Raw genomic sequence first — 17,756 nt, 5'->3', positions numbered from 1 at the left:
GTACCGTATTTTTTGCTCTATAAGACGCACCAGACCACAAGACGCACCTAGTTTTTGGAGGAGGAAAACAAGAAAAAAAATATTCTGAATCTCAGACGCCAGAACAGCAAGAGGGATCGCTGCACAGTGAAAGCAGCAATCCCTCTTGCTATTCTGGGATAGCTGTGCAGCCTGCATTCGCTCCATAAGATGCACACACATTTCCCCTTACTTTTAAGGAGGGAAAAAGTAAGTCTTATAGAGCAAAAAATACGGTACATCCATTATAGAATGGCATGATATTTTCTTTTTTTTTTTTTTATTTGCCCCAATCTTGGTATGGCTCACCCATCACACAAAATGGAGGCATGACCCTAACCTGCAAATAGAGCTATATGTGCTGCCACTGTGTGCCTTCGTACTTTCTGTAGTTGCCCTTGAATGCAAAGCCATCTGTTTGAAACCCTTTTGGGGGTGCAGAGATGAGGAGAAATGAAGACAGCAGCTTTCAGAGTTGCTTAGGAACTGCAAAATGTGCTTTCCACTCTCCAATCCCTTACAAATCCAATCACTTTCAGCACTTCCATGGCCTCGAGGATCTGATACCTCTCTTCCTCCCTCCCTCCCTCCCATACCTGACAATATTCAAGATAAGGAACACTCAGACTGATTAACATTTATTTACTTAGATCTCTGCCTAGCACACCACATTGCGAATATTTCAAGGACCATTTGTCTGTTTCGGTACAGTGTTAGTTGCCTCAAAAGTCTCTTCAATATCTTCACCAAATACTCCTTAAAGTAAAGATAAAGGCAGATTGGCTTCGTGTTTCATGAAGCACTTCCAAGAAACTTTAAAGCATTTTTCAGATTTTTCAAAAGCACTAATTAACGGCTTCTCCTTCCGTAGTGCAGCTCTCTCCACACAAATCCTGCAGCTGAGAACTGCCAAAGCCGCCATCACTGAGGTTTCATTTCAAAAGATGTAGCGAGCATCTTACCCAAGAGGGTAGTACCAGAAGCCTCTGGGCAAGTTTCTGGATCGATATCTTTTGGGTTTTTTTTTAAAAAAATAATGTTTATTAAAATTTCACAAACAATAAAAAGTTTCAAAATTTAAACATAAGACGAACTTCAAGAATAAAAACATACAAGAACAAAACAGATAAAAAATATATACAGTAAAGAACAATTAGCAAACGAAAAGAAGGAAGAAAAGAAAAAAAAGAAAAGAAAACCCAAAAAGCAGAACAGAAAATAGATTAATATTTTCATCTCTTATACTTCATTCACTAGTTTCTTGACCTCCTCACACCTCCCATTTTGTATTCCAGTTCAGATATTAAATTCAGCAAATCCTTACCCTCTAGCATTTATCCTTTATCAATCCCCATTTACATTTTCTTAAGAATCTTTTTACCAATACCACTTCTTTTCAATCAAACATCATTTTAACATTCCTTAATTTTACAGTGCTTCTGCAAGTAGTCTTTAATTTTTTTCCAGTCTTCCTCCACCGACTCTTCTCCCTGGTCGTGAATTCTGCCAGTCATTTCTGCCAATTCCATGTAGTCCGTCACTTTCATCTGCCATTCTTCCAGTGTGGGTAGCTCCTGGGTCTTCCAATACTTCGCGATGAGTAGTCTTGCTGCTGTGGTTGCATACATAAAGAAAGTTCTATCCTTCTTTGGCACCAATTGGCCGACCATGCCCAGGAGAAAGGCCTCTGGTTTCTTCAGGAAGGTATATTTAAATACCTTTTTCATTTCATTATATATCATCTCCCAGAATGCCTTAATCCTTGGGCACGTCCACCAAAGGTGAAAGAATGTACCTTCTGTTTCTTTACATTTCCAGCATTTATTATCGGGCAAGTGATAAATTTTTGCAAGCTTGACTGGGGTCATGTACCACCTGTATATCATTTTCATAATATTCTCTCTTAAGGCATTACATGCCGTAAATTTCATACCTGTGGTGGATCGATATCTTTTGAAGGTGTAGGCACACTTTCCTCCGCAGGTATGAGAACTATGCCAAGAGCAAAAGCCCTTTCTCTCGTGTGTGTTTTTTAAAACCTCATTTCATTCTAGAACTGTACAGAATGGAAAGGAACCAGAAAGGAGGAGAGACCAGAGATCAAGCCAGCTGATTTGTGTGAGAGAGCCAGTCACTTCTGGCCTCTGGCCACATAGCCACCTGAACTTTACTGTACCTTGTAACCAAGCTGAAATGTGTGGTGACCTTGATGGTATAGTAAAGCATGCCTCACTGTACAACAGGGTATTATAAGTGACTGTAGACAACCTACAATGAACTTTTACGTGACTGCCTGTAGTAGGTATGAGTTACTCGTGCGTAAACTGCCGCCTTTCTAGGCTTAATTGCCTTGGTTAAACCGTTCTGACTGCACAGCCCATCTCCGCGTGGCTGCCTCAGTCGCTAGCAGAATCTGTCTGTGGGCGTTTCTTAAACCTTTTCCAGCATAGAAGCTGTCTGACTCCCAGTCGCCTCCTCCTCTCACTGCGCGGGAGTCTTCTGCGCAGGGAGGGCGTGGGTAGTGGAGGACCTGTGCTCTCCTCACTGATGTCCAGAGAAGAATCCCGGAGCTCTCCCTCCACTTCCCCCATTTGCCCCCCCCTTTATCCCTGGTGTTGCACTGATTTCCTTCCTCCTCTACCGAGCTGCTTCTCCACCTGCTGCTGGGTCCTTCGCCTGCAGAATCTGGGAGCCTCCCCTTCACCTCTCGCTCTGATGTCAGTTCCCTGACACTGCCACACCACAAATAGGTGTCCTAAGCCCTTCCAAAGTGCACAATGATAATAATCTGAATCCTGAAATACAAAATAACGGATAGTTCATGGACAGGAAAAAAACCAACAACCTTCTCATCCTTTGAACCTCATCTGAAACTCAACTTTTCAAGAGTACAATGTGAGGGGGTAAATACAAATATTAGATCCATGCTTCCTAGGTGAAAAACTTCTGGGAACTGATATATAATGAGATGAAAAAAATGTTGAAATAAGAAACCAGAAGCATTTCTACTGGGCATTGTAGGAAGTGATGTAAATAGAAAAGATTTTAAGCTGTTTTCATATGCAACGACGGCAGCAAGAATATTATTGGCACAAAAATGGAAGCTAGAAGAATTACCGATGAAAGAAGAATGGAGGATGAAATTGATGGACTATGCAGAATTAGATAAATCAACAGAAAGAATTCAAAATCTGCGGGATCAGAGATTCACAGAAGACTGGAGTAAATTTACGGACTATTTGAAAAGTAATTGTGATGATCAGATTACGTTTGTAGGTTTGCAAGAAGTTTTGTGAGGTGAATTATTTGAATTATTGCAAAAATAGATAAAGGGGAGGATGGTTAGCTAAGATATTTAAAGGCAATATGAATTTAAGAAATGCAGAAGAAGTGAGAAGAATGGTGGATCATCAGAGGTGCTGATGGAAGTCCAAAAATAGATTGTATAAGATGTGAAGTTTTGTGGTATGTATTATAATTTATGTTAAAAATTAATAAAAATTATTCAAAAAAAATTCCATGCGTCCTAGTGATCCATTGGGTTATCACAATTGGCTCTCCAATGCAAATTACATAAGATTGTATCCAGTGCTCATCCTGTTTAGAACAGACCCACTGAAATTAACAAGCACGGCTTACTTAGGCCCATTTATTAAAATGGGTCAGCTCTGAAAAGGTAGACATCTGTTTTGCAAGCAGAAGGTTCAGGTTCAATCCCTATCATCTCCAGGTGGGGCTGGGAGACAACCCTTTCTGAAATCTTGGAGAGGCACTGCCAGTCAGTGTAGACAATACTGTGCTTGATGGACCAGTTTCCTGTGCTCCCGTATTTATAGAATTACAGTTGGATGCAACCCATAATTGTTGGTTGGGCTAGAGAATCTAAAAGCCATGAACCAATATCAACGTGTGCATGTCAAAGAAGAAGTTATGGACAGGCACCCACAATTTCACTGGTCAGAGTACCAGAGGTGAGTGCCCCTTGGTCTCTGGTGAGGAGGAACAATACCCAGCAGACACCCAAAGACTGTTTGTTGAAGGGAAGAAAACGATACAGTGTTTGTCTTACTGTTTCTTCCTTTCTCCCAACTGCATTGTAAGGGAAGGGCAACTTAGCCTTCCCTCTGTACTTGCTCAAAACTTGAGCAGGAAGAAGAGTCTTACATCCAAGTTTGGATGAGATAAGGAATTGGCATGAGGCTGAGGAACACTTGCTGCTGCTTCCTTCTCCAAACCTCTGAGCAAAGGGCTTGGTGGAGAGGTAAGGATGTTTATCTCTTGTGTGTATAAGATAAGGTACAGCAGGAGTTTCACTTTCTGCATCTTATCTTATCCAAATAAGACGTCTCTCTTCCAGATTCACTGTGCTTGGGGGTGGGGGCACAATTTCATTCCAGCTGTGCAAGTTTTCTCACCACTGCCACACATCTGCAGTTTTCAGTAATCCCATGCCAACGTCTTACAGCTGCTTCAGTCTACAGTATTACTTAGTCTGGGTTCAGATTTTGAAACCTACCACTGCAAAACAACCTAAATGGGATTCACTGGTCGCATTAGATAAGCAGAATCCAGGTTGATTTCAACACAGATCAGTGACTAGCAGTGGGTGGATATGTCAATGTTGGTTTATCTCGGTTTCTCATGAATCCAGTCTTCAGTTCAGTTCCCCACATTTCCACATCAGTTTGAAAGTTTTTAAAATGAAAGATCCTCGTGAAAATTCACCAGCGTTTTAGAGTACATTTCTTCTAATATACACATTTTTGCATGCAATTTCCCCCAATATAATGCACTTCTGTATACACCTTTTCACCTGATCCAGAAAAAATGTATACATTTCTCAGTTGGAGAACTAAGTCATAAAATTCAGAAAAGTGAGAATTCGAATGATTGCTTCATTTCAATTCAGGAAGTTTCAATTAGGTGGACTTACATGCAAACTCAAACTATTTTCTCCCCATCTGTATCAGTGACGTGACACCACAAACTGAAGTGAAAGGAAATCAGCAGAGGTGACATGGGCTTAGGTAGCCATGACTGTGCATAGCTAAATCAAAATCCATTCACTGGGTCTCCTCAAAGAGTTGCAGTTCTACTTCATCAAACATCCTCCACCTAGTTTCCCCCTTTCTTCTCCAGGGAGAAAACGAAGCCCCTAATTTGTGAACATATTGCTACACAGCAAACAATAAAAATGTATTAAACAAGCCTCTATAAATAACAACCCACTGGCAGTTCTTGCATTCAGTTCAACAGATGAAGATTTGAACAAGTCTGCAATGAGTCAAGAAGGAAAATGGCAGCCCTTTCATGTCCACATTTCTTGATTATTGGCTTTAGCTCAAGCTGCTGTGATAACAAGCCTGTCAACCTGTGTTTAGAGAGTATTATCTTTCTAAAGAGCATCTGCTTCTCTTTATCCAAAGATTGCACATGATGGAGAATTCACCCCCTCTTTTGGCAACCTCTTCCTTACTTAATTACCACCATTGGTTCCTGCTTCCAATGTTTGTTTGGAACTGTCAATGAACAACCAAGGAGAGATGTCTGATAGCATTATTATACAGCACCTAGAGGCTCCAAAGAAGATGGTTGTCCTATTGAGCAATCTCTCGTACAGGCATAAAAGGAGCACAAGTTCAAAAACAGCTCCAGTTAAAGAGAGACACAAACTTGGAAGGAAATGGAGTACGCATATAGACCAAGAGAAAGAAAAAGGAGACACCTCCAGAGTTAATTAATCTCTGCTTTGTGAATCCAGTCTATGATCGTTATCATACAGCTAGCTGATTTATAGAAGATAAAATTCAGATTTTCTGAGTTTCTAGCCAAAGAGTAGTGCATTCTGTGATGATTGAGCAGTGACATGCCCTTACTTAGGCAGTGTGACATTCTAACCCTTGCCCAAACTTGATGCATCACTGCTTTGTTATGCTTTGGGTTTAACAGCCTTAATATGTGGCCTGATTCTGGCATGAAAAACTCTCCCCAAATGCTTCTCTGAATACACATAGCTGCCTTGTATGACTCAGGCTGCTGGTCTGTCTAGCCTGCTGGTAGTAGATCTACAAGGCTCTCCAGCGCTTCAGAGAAGGATGCTTTGAGTGTTGCCACCCAGTACGGCCAAGCAGTCTCTTTTCATACCAAACAGCCCTGTCACCTTAATTTAAGTGGTCACCTTAATTTAAAGGCAAGCCACAGATGAATCCTCAAAGTGCCCTGGGTGGGAAACAACCCCATTTCAGTTTCATTTCCAGGGTCAAGGGACGGAAAAGGAAGCAGCATTGCTTCTTGGGAGCGTTTGAGGTTTCAATCAGAAAGGAGATTCCACCTTTGAGGTTACAATCTGAAAGGAAGAATTTTCTGTTAGTAAGAGCTGCTAGACAGTGGAAGGGACTGCCTCAAAAGGTGCTGGGGTCCCTTTCATTGGATGTTTTTAGGCAGAGGTTGGGTGGCCATCTGTCATGGATGCTTTAGTTGAGAATCCTGCATTTCAGGGGGTTGGACAAGATGACCCTCGGGGTCTTCTTCCAACTCTACAATTCTATGACAATTCACGCAGTGCGGTGGCAAGCTGATAGTGGCAATGCTGCCCCAATGCATTTTGATGCTCTTGGCAAAGAACAAGAAGCCCCCCACACTCTCTGCTCCACATAGAAAAATCAACAGGGCTACCACCTGAATTCCATTTCAATACTGGCAACAGGGGAGGGCAGTCTGTTCCTGAGAGCAGCAGCTTATCTTACAGACTACTTGACCTACATGTCTCTGGTCTCCAGCAGCTCCCTGGTGCTCCCTGTTCTCCAGCATCTGCTACCCAAGGCAGCTCCCTCATTCTGTCTAATGGTAGGCTGGCCCCTGGCTGAAGGCTTTCCTTTTGCTCAATTAAGTTTAAAAAGATAGACAGACACCCACCAGCCAACTTGCCTCATAGTACGATTCCTCCCTCCACCTGAAAGGAATCATGCAACCTATTTCTTCTTAATTCAATTTTTAAAGCAGCAGAAGGGATAACAGTGAGATGACTGACAATGAATAGGGGTACAAAGTAAAGGGGAAAGTGATTTTGGAGCAGGACAGGGAACTAACTGGGATTTTCATTAATTAAAGGAGATTTGGGTAATCTGGAAAAGGAAATTAACGGGAGAATTTATTTGGGGAGATTTAGCTGGGATAGTAACTGGCTTACTTCCTCTGAAATGTAAGTAATTATTTGAAAATTTGCCTCTATACTTATAACCCTGCTACTGTTACATCAGGCTGGCAGAATTTCACCAACCATTCCTTTCCTATGAAGCTGGACTATCTCATAGGATAGCTAGTGCCCAGCCCTATTACGGCTGCAGAAGTGAAGTTGCTTGATGCCACACTGGAGACAGGAGAATTTTTTCAACACTGACATGCTGAGACTGGGCTTAAGTGTCAACCCCAAAGCGATTCTGCCTAGCACGGTGATACTGCAATGTAGCTGAAGGGCATCATGTACAGTTTTGCTGGTGCAGCATTGCTGAGCATTGGATTACAAAGTCATTTGTATCATGCCCATTCGGCGAGGGGGGGCAATATTAGAATGAATAGTTTCTATGGTAATTTTAATGTCCAAAATGCGTTACAATTCTTTTATCTCCTACAACAACTCCTGGTGGCAGGCATACTCATTTTATACATGGCGAACAGAGATTGAGAAAGACTGGCTTGTCAAAATAACCCAGGGCTCATCCCTCCCACTTCCCAAAACTTAAAGAATTCCAGCCAGGCACTTTGGCGTAAAGACGTATGAACTGGCTGGTCTCAGATATAGCACACAAATCTTGATCACAAGAGGTGGAAAGTGGGCAGGCCGACTTCTCCAATCATAGAATCATAGAATCATAGAGTTGGAAGAGACCACAAGGGCCATCGAGTCCAACCCCCTGCCAAGCAGGAAACACCATCAGAGCACTCCTGACATATGGTTGTCAAGCCTCTGCTTAAAGACCTCCAAAGAAGGAGACTCCACCACACTCCTTGGCAGCAAATTCCACTGTCAAACAGCTCTTACTGTCAGGAAGTTCTTCCTAATGTTTAGGTGGAATCTTCTTTCTTGTAGTTTGAATCCATTTCTCCATGTCCGCTTCTCTGGAGCAGCAGAAAACAACCTTTCTCCCTCCTCTATGTGACATCCTTTTATATATTTGAACATGGCTATCATATCACCCCTTAACCTCCTCTTCTCCAGGCTAAACATGCCCAGCTCCCTTAGCCGTTCCTCATAAGGCATCGTTTCCAGGCCTTTGACCATTTTCATAGAAATAGCTGTCCACTAAATCAGTGATTGGCTGGTTCAGCTGATTTGTTTCTGTTCTCCATGTGAGCACTTGTGTGCAAGAAATGATTATAGGAAGTGGCCTCCAGGGAAGGAGTTGCTACAATCTGAATTTAAGGACCCCAAACTACATGTTAGACAGAATGTGCATCTTCTTCCACTGAGAGCTACAGCTACACATCTCTTTCCTCTTATACTGCCCATAACATTTAAAGATGATGCCTGACTCAATGGTGTCAGGCTCAGTTTTCCTACCCACCCACCCTCCTGCAAAAAAGGCAGCAACTGATGAAGGGGTGCTGTTGCATGGAAACTCTGAGCATCATCTATTGTGTTATGCATTTTCTAAAGATTACAGCCGATCACCCTCTTCCAACATGGTTTCCTCCAGAAATTTTGGGTTACAACTCCCATCTGCCTTAGCCCAAAACATCCGGAGGGCACCAGGTTAACGAAAGTTGTAGTAGAGAGGCATGGGAGGAAATACTTTGATTGGCAGCTGCCTTTCAGTCCTTATTAACATGCGCTTTGACTTCCAGACCCACAAAAACAATGTGTGTTGCAGAGGATTCTGGTGACGGTTGTACATGCAGGCTGGCGTCCAGACCTGCCCCTGATGAGCTGTGATTGTACCCTAAAGCATTCCCAGCACCCTCCCTTGTAGCTTTATATTCCAGGGAAGGATCTGCAGTGGTGGGCAAGCTGCCTCTCAAGGACAGCTGTCAACCATCGTTCTTTTTTCATGGAGTAATCCCAGATACATCTCCATGGAACCATGGACCAACACAATTTGACACCATTGAGGACGATCCCTTTGGCTCCCAGTGTGCCTCCTGTTTCTTCAGGAATGAGTTTAAAAATCCATATATGGTCAAAAAGCCAGATCAAAGTTCAGTTGCATTTGTCTCCAATAGCTCACACAACAGAGAACATGCCTGCACATTTATCCATTTGCATGTCATAAACACTGGGTGTAGTATTCACATAACTGAGGAATAAACAGTGTCTCTTAAAATTAAATCACAGTGGTGCCAGTGTGTGTGTGTGTGTGTAATTTTTTGGTTTTAAGACTGGCACTTGCTGCCTACATTAGACACTTCAGTGAAGCAATCCTTGAGGAGATTACCATCTGTTTACAGAACATGAGGGCTTTGCAGGAACCTGCCTTGGGTAGTTCAACTGTTTCACTTTGAAAACAACCTTCTGCCTTGCCTATGAGGTCTTAGTATACCACAGGAGAGAGGTGGTGGGGAGATAATTGTATGCTGCTGCAGTAACATTTCTTCTTCAAACTTCTAAAGGCTTTCATTCTGGTCAAATCTAAAGGACATCTCCAGTGATCTATGAAAAGTATCCATGTGCTTTTCCCTGCTGAAAGTACCAAGGAAGATCACTTGGTGTTTGCCTAACTTCATAAGGCTATATGTGGTGCCTGCTAAAGGACCTTTCTGTCATCAGAGGTAAGGCCTTATACCTATTGTACACATTGAGCAGAATGTGCTGGAAGATAGAGGTGTTTGCATCAAAAGACCTTCTGCGCTTGCCGATTCATTTCCATTTCCTGGTTTGGGCCTTCAAAGCCTGAAATGGCATAGGTTTGAGTATCTGAAATACCATCTTCACCTCCATGAAGCTGCCCCTCAACAAAGATCATCACAGGCCGTTCTGTTCCAGATGCTGTTGCCCTCTGACATCAGGCAAATCATGGCTAACAGAGAGAGAAGGTGCCTTCTTGGTGATAGCACCAATATTGTAGAACTCCTTTCCTAGGTACTTACTATATTTTGGCATCAGATAATGGCTGTTCCATACTCTCAAGCACTAGAACCTGGGAAACCAGATTCTGCGTTCAGCCATGAAGGTTCTAAGGTGACCTTGGGCCAGCTACCAGCTGTTCGACTAACCTATCTCATAGGGCTGTTGTGAGGGGGGATGGACCTATATATGCCACCCTTGTGCTTCCTGGAGGAAAGATGGAATATGCATGCAATAAATAAATATTAAGCATTTTGATTGAATGGTTTTTTGGGAGCTCATGGGTTTTATTCACCCACTGCCTTTATTTTTTTGCATTATTAGTGCATGGACTTTATTAATTTGCTGCTTCTGCTGTTTGTATCATGTTTGTAGTATTATAATTACAGTGGTACCTCTGGTTGCGAATGGGATCCATTCTGGAGCCCCGTTCGCAACATGAGCAGAACACAACCCACGTCTGCGCGTGCGTAAGTCACGATTCACCACTTCTGCACATGTGCGTGACGTCATTTTGAGTGTCTGCACATGCGCGAGCGGTAAAACCCAGAAGTAGCCCTTTCCAGTACTTCCGGGTCGCCTCGGGACGTAAGCTGAAAAGATTTAACCTGAAGCGTCTTTAACCCGAGGTTTGTTAGGCGCCTAGAACAGTCTGCAGAAAAGCATGATGAATGAATGAATGAATGAATGAATGAATGAAACCTTTTCTTAAATCCACTTCAGACAGTAGGGTGGTATGTAGGGGACAAGTTTTTGAATGCTCCCTCCCTGAAGTAAACTAGGACATGAGGAATATTCTCTAAGATTTGTTAGTTTATTACATGTTTGGAACTTTTAACTTTGGAATGCATTTGAGAACATGGCACCCCAGCACATTCTGAAGTGGTGCAGTCTAGAATTCTGTTATCTTATATCTTCATGCCTCTATCTTCATGCCTCTTTTATTTCCAATGGTAACAGTGAGGGATGAAGGGCTAGTTAGAGGGTAGGAAGGGATGACTGAATGGCAACTTTTGAGTCCTATTTGCTCTTCTCTTCAAGTCGTTCAGATGCTAATGTAGCAGCTGAGAAGGTACAAGCTATGAAGCTGAACCTATCCTGCTGACTGAAAACTTGTTTAATAGACATTACCTTCCCCAAGAACCCATAGTTGCATAGCTGCATGTTGGAGGGTATGTAGTTGCTGCAGCTCTGTGAGTGGGATGGTTACGATCTTTAACAGAATTCTCCTGAAACTACAATCCCCATAATTCCCTGGGAAGCTGCTCAACAGAGATCCTCAGAAGGGCATTTTTGTCACCCTGGGGGCCTTTCATGCGACTGTTTTGAATGCACTAATAGACAGTTGTTATCATTCGTCACATAACACCTAGTCATCTCCTTTTAAGGAAAATGGTGGTTGCATCACATTTCATCTCCGCTCTGACTGATTTTTTACTCTATGCAACATGAATCATAACCAAAACATATATTTAAAGGGGAAAACACAGCTCTTGGGATTCTTTGATGGAAGCCATAGTATAAATGTGCTTTAAATGTGCATGTGACTCTGGTCACGTATTACATAAGGCCTGCAATGTTACTAGACATAGCCACTCTCCCCATGTGTCTGCAGGTTTGTGACCTTTTGTTCTGTTTGCAAATATTCCCTCCCAACCCCATGCTTCCTCTTCTGTACCATCCCACTGTGGGTGTGTTTATCTAGCTCTTTAAAAAATTGTGGGCCACTTTGAAGGCTATGGAGGGACTAGAGCAACCCCCCCCCCCCCGAGGAAAGGTTATGATGATTGGGCCTTCCTCAGTTCTGGGGGGCGGGGCGGGGAAAAGGCAAGTAAAGGGGCACATTATCATAAAAATTATGCATGCTATGGAGGAAGTGGATAGAGAGAAGTCTATCACCCCTCTCTCATAACATTAGAAGCAGGGGATCATCTGGTGAAGGTCGATGGTGGGAGCACAGGCAAAAGAAAGTACTTTTGCACAGAGTCTAAACAATGGAATCCACTGACACATGAAGTGTTAAAGGCCACCAACTTTGACAGCTTCGGAAGAGGATTATAAAGAAATCAAAGGCATGGAGAAAAAGGCTATCAGTGGCTACTTATGTTGGCTATGTTCTACCTCCACTATCAGAGGCAGTCTGCCTCTGAATACCTGTTGCCAGGGATCACAAGCAGGCAGGGTACTGTTGCACTCATGTTCTGCTTATGGGTCTCCCACAGGCCTCTGATTGGCTACTGTGAAAACATATGCTAGACTAGATGGACCATCAGCCTGGACCAGCAGGGCTCTTGTGGATGTCTAGCCATTATTGTAAACCTAATTATATTCCTTTGAAGATGTACACTTTTAGTCTCCTAAGCTGGAGAACCTATTTGCTCTTATTCCATTTATTAAAAAACCTGTAAACGGCAACCATCCACCCCCCATAAACACACAGACCAAGGCTATCCCTACCTATTACACCTGAGGACGGACAACAGTACTTCACAACAGCTGTTGTCTTTGGACTAGTAAGACTAGAAATAAAATCTTGGAAGTTATATTGTGTGGCATTAGATGCTGATAGTCTTTGGACTGCGCCAGAGCTGTCCTGGTACCCGAAGCAGAGAACTGAAATTACAGCAATTAACAGCAACATACACAGGTGATAACTTGCCACCCTACAATGGTACCCTAAAGCTGCCACCTGAAGCAGCCACCTAAAGCAGCTCTTTCACACTGTCTTGCACATTGGTCCAATACAAAGAGAGGCGTCATCTTACCTTCCCATTCAAATAATAGTATACAATCTTACCTTTCCAATTAAGGCGGCGAATTGGTTATTGAGTGTCCTGATCTCATCTTTCTCCTTGGTCTTTATCTCCTGCAAGGAGGGATCTATATCCAGGTGTAGCGGTGTCAGGAGCCGTTTGTTGACCGAAACCTTTGGGTAAGAGCAGCGGCTGTGTCCGGTGAGGCTCGAAGAGCTGAAGTTGTTCCTGCTGGTGCTCACCCCCATGGTGGGGCTGCTGCAGGCCCCATACCTTGAAGAAGGGGAGCACGAACGCTCTCTTCGCATGCTAAAAGAGCCTCCTGGCGAAGCGAAAGAGCTGCTGTTGCTACGGCTCCGGAAGTCCCTCGAGTGGCTACTCATTGCGGCTACAAGGAGGCCGGATGAAGCAGTAGGTACTACGGAGAAAGAGAAGAAGCACACCAGGGAGCAGAGCAGATTTCAATTCCTGTCTGCGCTGAGCTCAGTTTAGCTAATGAATTACAAACACCTGTTCTGCTATGTTCATAAAGTAAGGAGGGTGTGACTGTTGATGTAATCCAGATCAACCTGTTGGCTTTCTCTCTCCCCCTCCCTTCCTCCTTCCCGCATGCCTTTTGTAGTTTTGTTTGTGAGGTGAGCGCACATGCACAGGCACTTGTGGTTGAAAAAGGGGGAAAAAACAACTCAAAGCAAAAATTACTCACTTTACAACCATCTAGATGCACACACAGTGAGGGTGGAGAGGCTTCCTCAGTCTTAAATGGAAAAAGAGAGTTTGGGAAGGTTGACTGAAAGATCACACAAGAGCAACCGGCCGAGAGTAGAACATGTCTGGATGTTTTCTCAATTGTGACCCAAACCCCGAGTGAATCAAAAGAAACATGTGGTAAAACTACACACTGATTAAGGAGTGATTTAACATTTCCAGTTCATTCCTTTTCAGGCTGTTTGAATGCTAAGAGATATCACAAGGGCCTTCTATCTCCTTTTGTCTAGTAGTTAAAACAAGGCAGTTGTGAGTTCATTTTAAATGCAGGAAAGTGAAAAATAAAGAATCATTCCATGCAAGGCTATGGATACTAACCAGTGCTTTTTTTTCTTGGGGGGCGGGGGGGGGGCGGACGCAGGGTTACGCATACCCCTAAACATTTTGTGAATCTAAGTTTGCTTCATTGAGGGGCAGTATTTAATTATGAGTAGGAAAATGAGAGTACCCCTAAACATTTTTTTTTTTGGGGGGGAAGCACTAGTATTAGCACACAAGCCAACATGCACGAGGGGTGCTTGGGGAATTCAGTCTCTGCAAATGCCAGTACAAACTGGCCTGAGTCGCACCTCTTGGACTAATGTGCAGATTTTGCACTTTTCCAAATATTGCAATAATAATAATACAGTGGTGCCCCGCAAGACGAATGCCTCGCAAGACAGAAAACTCGCTAGACGAAAGAGTTTTCCGTTTTGGGGGTGCTTCGCAAAACGAATCTCCTATAGGCTTGCTTCGCAAGACGAAAATGTCTTGCGAGTTCCTGCGGTTTTTTCCCCTCCCCCCTTTTTCTAAGCTGCTAAGCCGCTTATCAGCTGATCCGATAAGTTGATAAGCTGCTAAAAGCCGCTAAAAGCCGCTAATAGCGCTAATCCGCTAATCCGTCAATGGGCTTGCTTCGCAAGACGAAAAAACCGCTAGACGAAGAGAATCACAGAACGGATTCTTTTCGTCTTGCGAGGCACCACTGTAATTTATTATTTATACCCCCCCCCCCATCTGGCTGGGCTTCCCCAGCCACTCTGGGCGGCTTCCAAAAGAATATTAAAATACTGTGATACATCAAACATTAAAAGCTTCCCTAAACAGGGCTGCCTTCAGATGTCTTCTCAAAGTCTGGTAGTTGTTGTTCTCTTTGACATCTGGTGGGAGGGCGTTCCACAGGGAGGGCGCCACTACCGAGAAGGCCCTCTGCCTGGTTCCCTGTAACTTGGCTTCTCGCAGTGAGGGAACCGCCAGAAGGCCCTCCGTGCTGGACCTCAGTGTCTGGGTAGAACGATGGGGATGGAGACGCTCCTTCAGGTATACTGGACCGAGGCCGTTTAGGGCGATGCATTTTTGGCTCAATTAAAGTGTCAAAAGGCATTTTAAAAAATAGTAATATGAGAAATATAGATTAGATATAGATATATAGATATAAAATGCACATAGCAAAATGCAAAGGCTAACCAAGAGTACATATTGTAGTGCAGCCCGCCACAGCACGATGTAATACTTTGGCTTGTGTGGTGCACTTGCCACAATTAGAAGGTGCTTATTTTTCTGGATGAAGATGCCATTTCCATCTCATGCATGTGATTTCAGCGGCCACAATCTGGCGCACCTCTATGCCCAACATCTCTTCCTGTTGAAATTAGGTGGTTTAAGTGGGTCTATCTCTGCACTGAGTTTGTGACCATAAGCAATTAAGTCATATCCTCCAACATTTATTTAATGAAAGTAGGAACACCCAGTGCTATTTTTCTAGAAAAAGAGGTGCTGGAACTCAGCAAGAACTCTTGTTCTCTTATAATGGCACCCACCCGAGAGGGGCCAGAATTGTGTTTCTGTGAGTTCCAGATGAAAAAAAAAAGCGCTGGGGAAATCCTATTCCATACCCTCCAACTTTTCTCAGATGAAAATAGGGGAAAGTGGGACATTCTGGGATTAAAACAGAAACCAGGACAGCTTCTGTAAATCCAGCATTGTCCCTGGAAAATAGAGACACTTGGAGGGTCTGCTAAGTGGTTGGAGATTATTAAGGGGGACAGCCAATTACACGAAGGGTAGGCCGAACCAGAGCTACACTTTGTTGGAGAAGCTAATCTCGTTCCGTCTAGCCCTTTGTAGTACAAGAAATATATGTAATTATCTGTTTACAGTCACTTCACTGCTGTGGTATTTAAGGGGAAATGTCTGCCAACACTTATGAAGTGGCTAGGAAATATTTAAGAGGAAAACAACTATTAGGCGTATTGTTGAGGAGGAGTGTGAACTGGTTCCTCAGTTGGACTGGCCTCGGCTTGGGATGTTCCAAATTAGTTTGGTAAATTCTTATGACACAGGACAAGTATTATTTGCACTGCTTATTCCTCTGGGCACTGCCATTCCAGCCATTTATTTCATATTTGCAGTGTTTTAGGCATTTGTTTTTGTGTAGCATCACAACATCCTGCTGGAATTGAACATATCCCAATGCCCCCTGCCCAGGCCTAGCATTACATGAGTTTCCCCTAAAATGGGGGGAAAGTATAGTAATCACCAGTATGGTCACAAAAATTGGCTGTTTCAAATCTGATTCAAAGCAAAACTCATCAGTAAGGTTGGCGGTTCGAATTCCCGCGACGGGGTGAGCTCCCGTTGCTCGGTCCCTGCTTCTGCCCACCTAGCAGTTTGAAAGCATGTCAAAGTGCAAGTAGATAAATAGGTACCACTCCAGCGGGAAGGTAAATGGCATTTCCGTGCACTGCTCTGGTTCACCAGAAGTGGCTCTGTCATCCTGGCCACATGACCCGGAAGCTGTACGCTGGCTCTCTCGGCCAGCAAAGTGAGATGAGCGCCGCAACCCCAGAGTGGTCCGCGACTGGACCTAATGGTCAGGGGTCCCTTTATCTTTACCTTTATGTGATGCTTCTTGGCAGTGTGGCTTATTATCATGTCTCCTCTGCCCCAGTTTGGTTCATCACTGTTTTATTTTCACGAACAGCCATAGTAAGTTGCCTTTTTTTTTTGCTTTCACTTTAGACCAAGGGCCACTGAAAATACTGCTGCAAGCAGTGATCGAGGAGTTTCATCATGGCGACAATAAGAGAGCTTTGATTTCTTTGTTATGGCGGCTGGAACGACAAAAAAGTAGCCACATAAGTATTTGATTGTTTTGAGCATCAAGAGATGTCTACAGAAGGGCACAATCCAGCTCGATCCTCAGTTACTCAGTTATAGAGCAGGGGTTAGCAAACTTTTTCAGCAGGGGGCCGATCCTCTGTCCCTTAGACCTTGTGGGGGGCCAGACTATAGTTTGAAAAAAGAAGAAAAAGAACGAATTCCTATGCCCCACAAATAACCCAGAGATGCATTTGAAATAAAAGGACACATTCTACTTATGTAAAACCCGCTAATTCCCAGACCATTTGTGGGCCGGATTTAGAAGGCAATTGGGCCGGATCTGGCCCTCGGGCCTTAGTTTGCCTACCCATGATATAGAGAGAGAGTGAAAGAGAGAGAGTGCAGGTCTCCTGCAAGACTAAAAAGCCAAACCTATCAGATTTCAGTGCTGCTGCCCTAACCTTTGTTCATTGCATTGGAAAAGTATGCAAACCCTCACAGCCACCAAAGCTTCTTTTAAAAAATCTTACTAGCAAGTCGGGTCTCCCACACAACTGAAAAACCAATCCTACCAGTTTTCGATTTTTCTACTATGACACAACAACAACAACAACAACAACAACAACAACAACAACAACGGCAGTATCCAACTAGCACATCCTATCAGTGCAAGGATTTATTTCCATTTGTAAAACAGAACTTGCCCTCTTTTCTTCTCCTGCCCCACACCCTCCCCACATCTACTCTGGAAGCTTGGGAGAACCCTGAGAAGAGATTTAGGGAGCTCATTGGGGGAGGTGGGTTAGTTTCATTGTGCAAGCAGAAATCCTTGCGCTGACAGAACAGGGTGCTCGCACTACTTTGAATACAACCCTCAAGTGAAGATCTGCAAGAGATATTGTACAGCAGATCTGTACAACAGATCGTAGATGTATATCAGCTTTTTTTAAGGAGCACAAGCCCTGTTGCACTATGAAAACAAAATTTCAGGTGCTGTCATCCCACCATCCACAGGTGCTGCAGGAATTAGACATGTGGACAGATGGTGGCAATTGCACAACACTACATTTGCTGTG

At 43.5% G+C, this 17,756-nt stretch overlaps 1 protein-coding gene and 1 long non-coding RNA gene across 3 annotated transcripts in view; one reads left to right on the top strand and one right to left on the bottom strand.

Moving 5' to 3' along the window:
* LOC309522235 (uncharacterized protein) overlaps window positions 1-13,871 on the bottom strand; it is a 120,872-nt gene extending 107,001 nt beyond the window's left edge. For both annotated transcript variants that reach the window (XR_014214990.1, XM_082205410.1), the window contains exon 1: window positions 12,876-13,871. Coding sequence is in view for 1 of the 2 variants with exons in the window: in XM_082205410.1 (XP_082061536.1) it covers window positions 12,876-13,214 (339 nt within the window). In the remaining variant the exon portion in view is untranslated. The remainder of the gene's footprint in view (window positions 1-12,875) is intronic.
* The window catches only part of LOC309522967, a 44,046-nt gene continuing 34,597 nt past the window's right edge, over window positions 8,308-17,756 (top strand). Inside the window, exon 1 of the long non-coding RNA XR_014215187.1 lies at window positions 8,308-9,783. This is a non-coding gene — a long non-coding RNA (uncharacterized lncRNA). The remainder of the gene's footprint in view (window positions 9,784-17,756) is intronic.

Source organism: Podarcis vaucheri (assembly GCF_965113315.1).
Source record: "Podarcis vaucheri genome assembly, chromosome: 2".
Taxonomy (NCBI): Eukaryota; Metazoa; Chordata; class Lepidosauria; order Squamata; family Lacertidae; genus Podarcis; species Podarcis vaucheri.
This window is presented reverse-complemented; position numbering and strand designations above follow the sequence as displayed.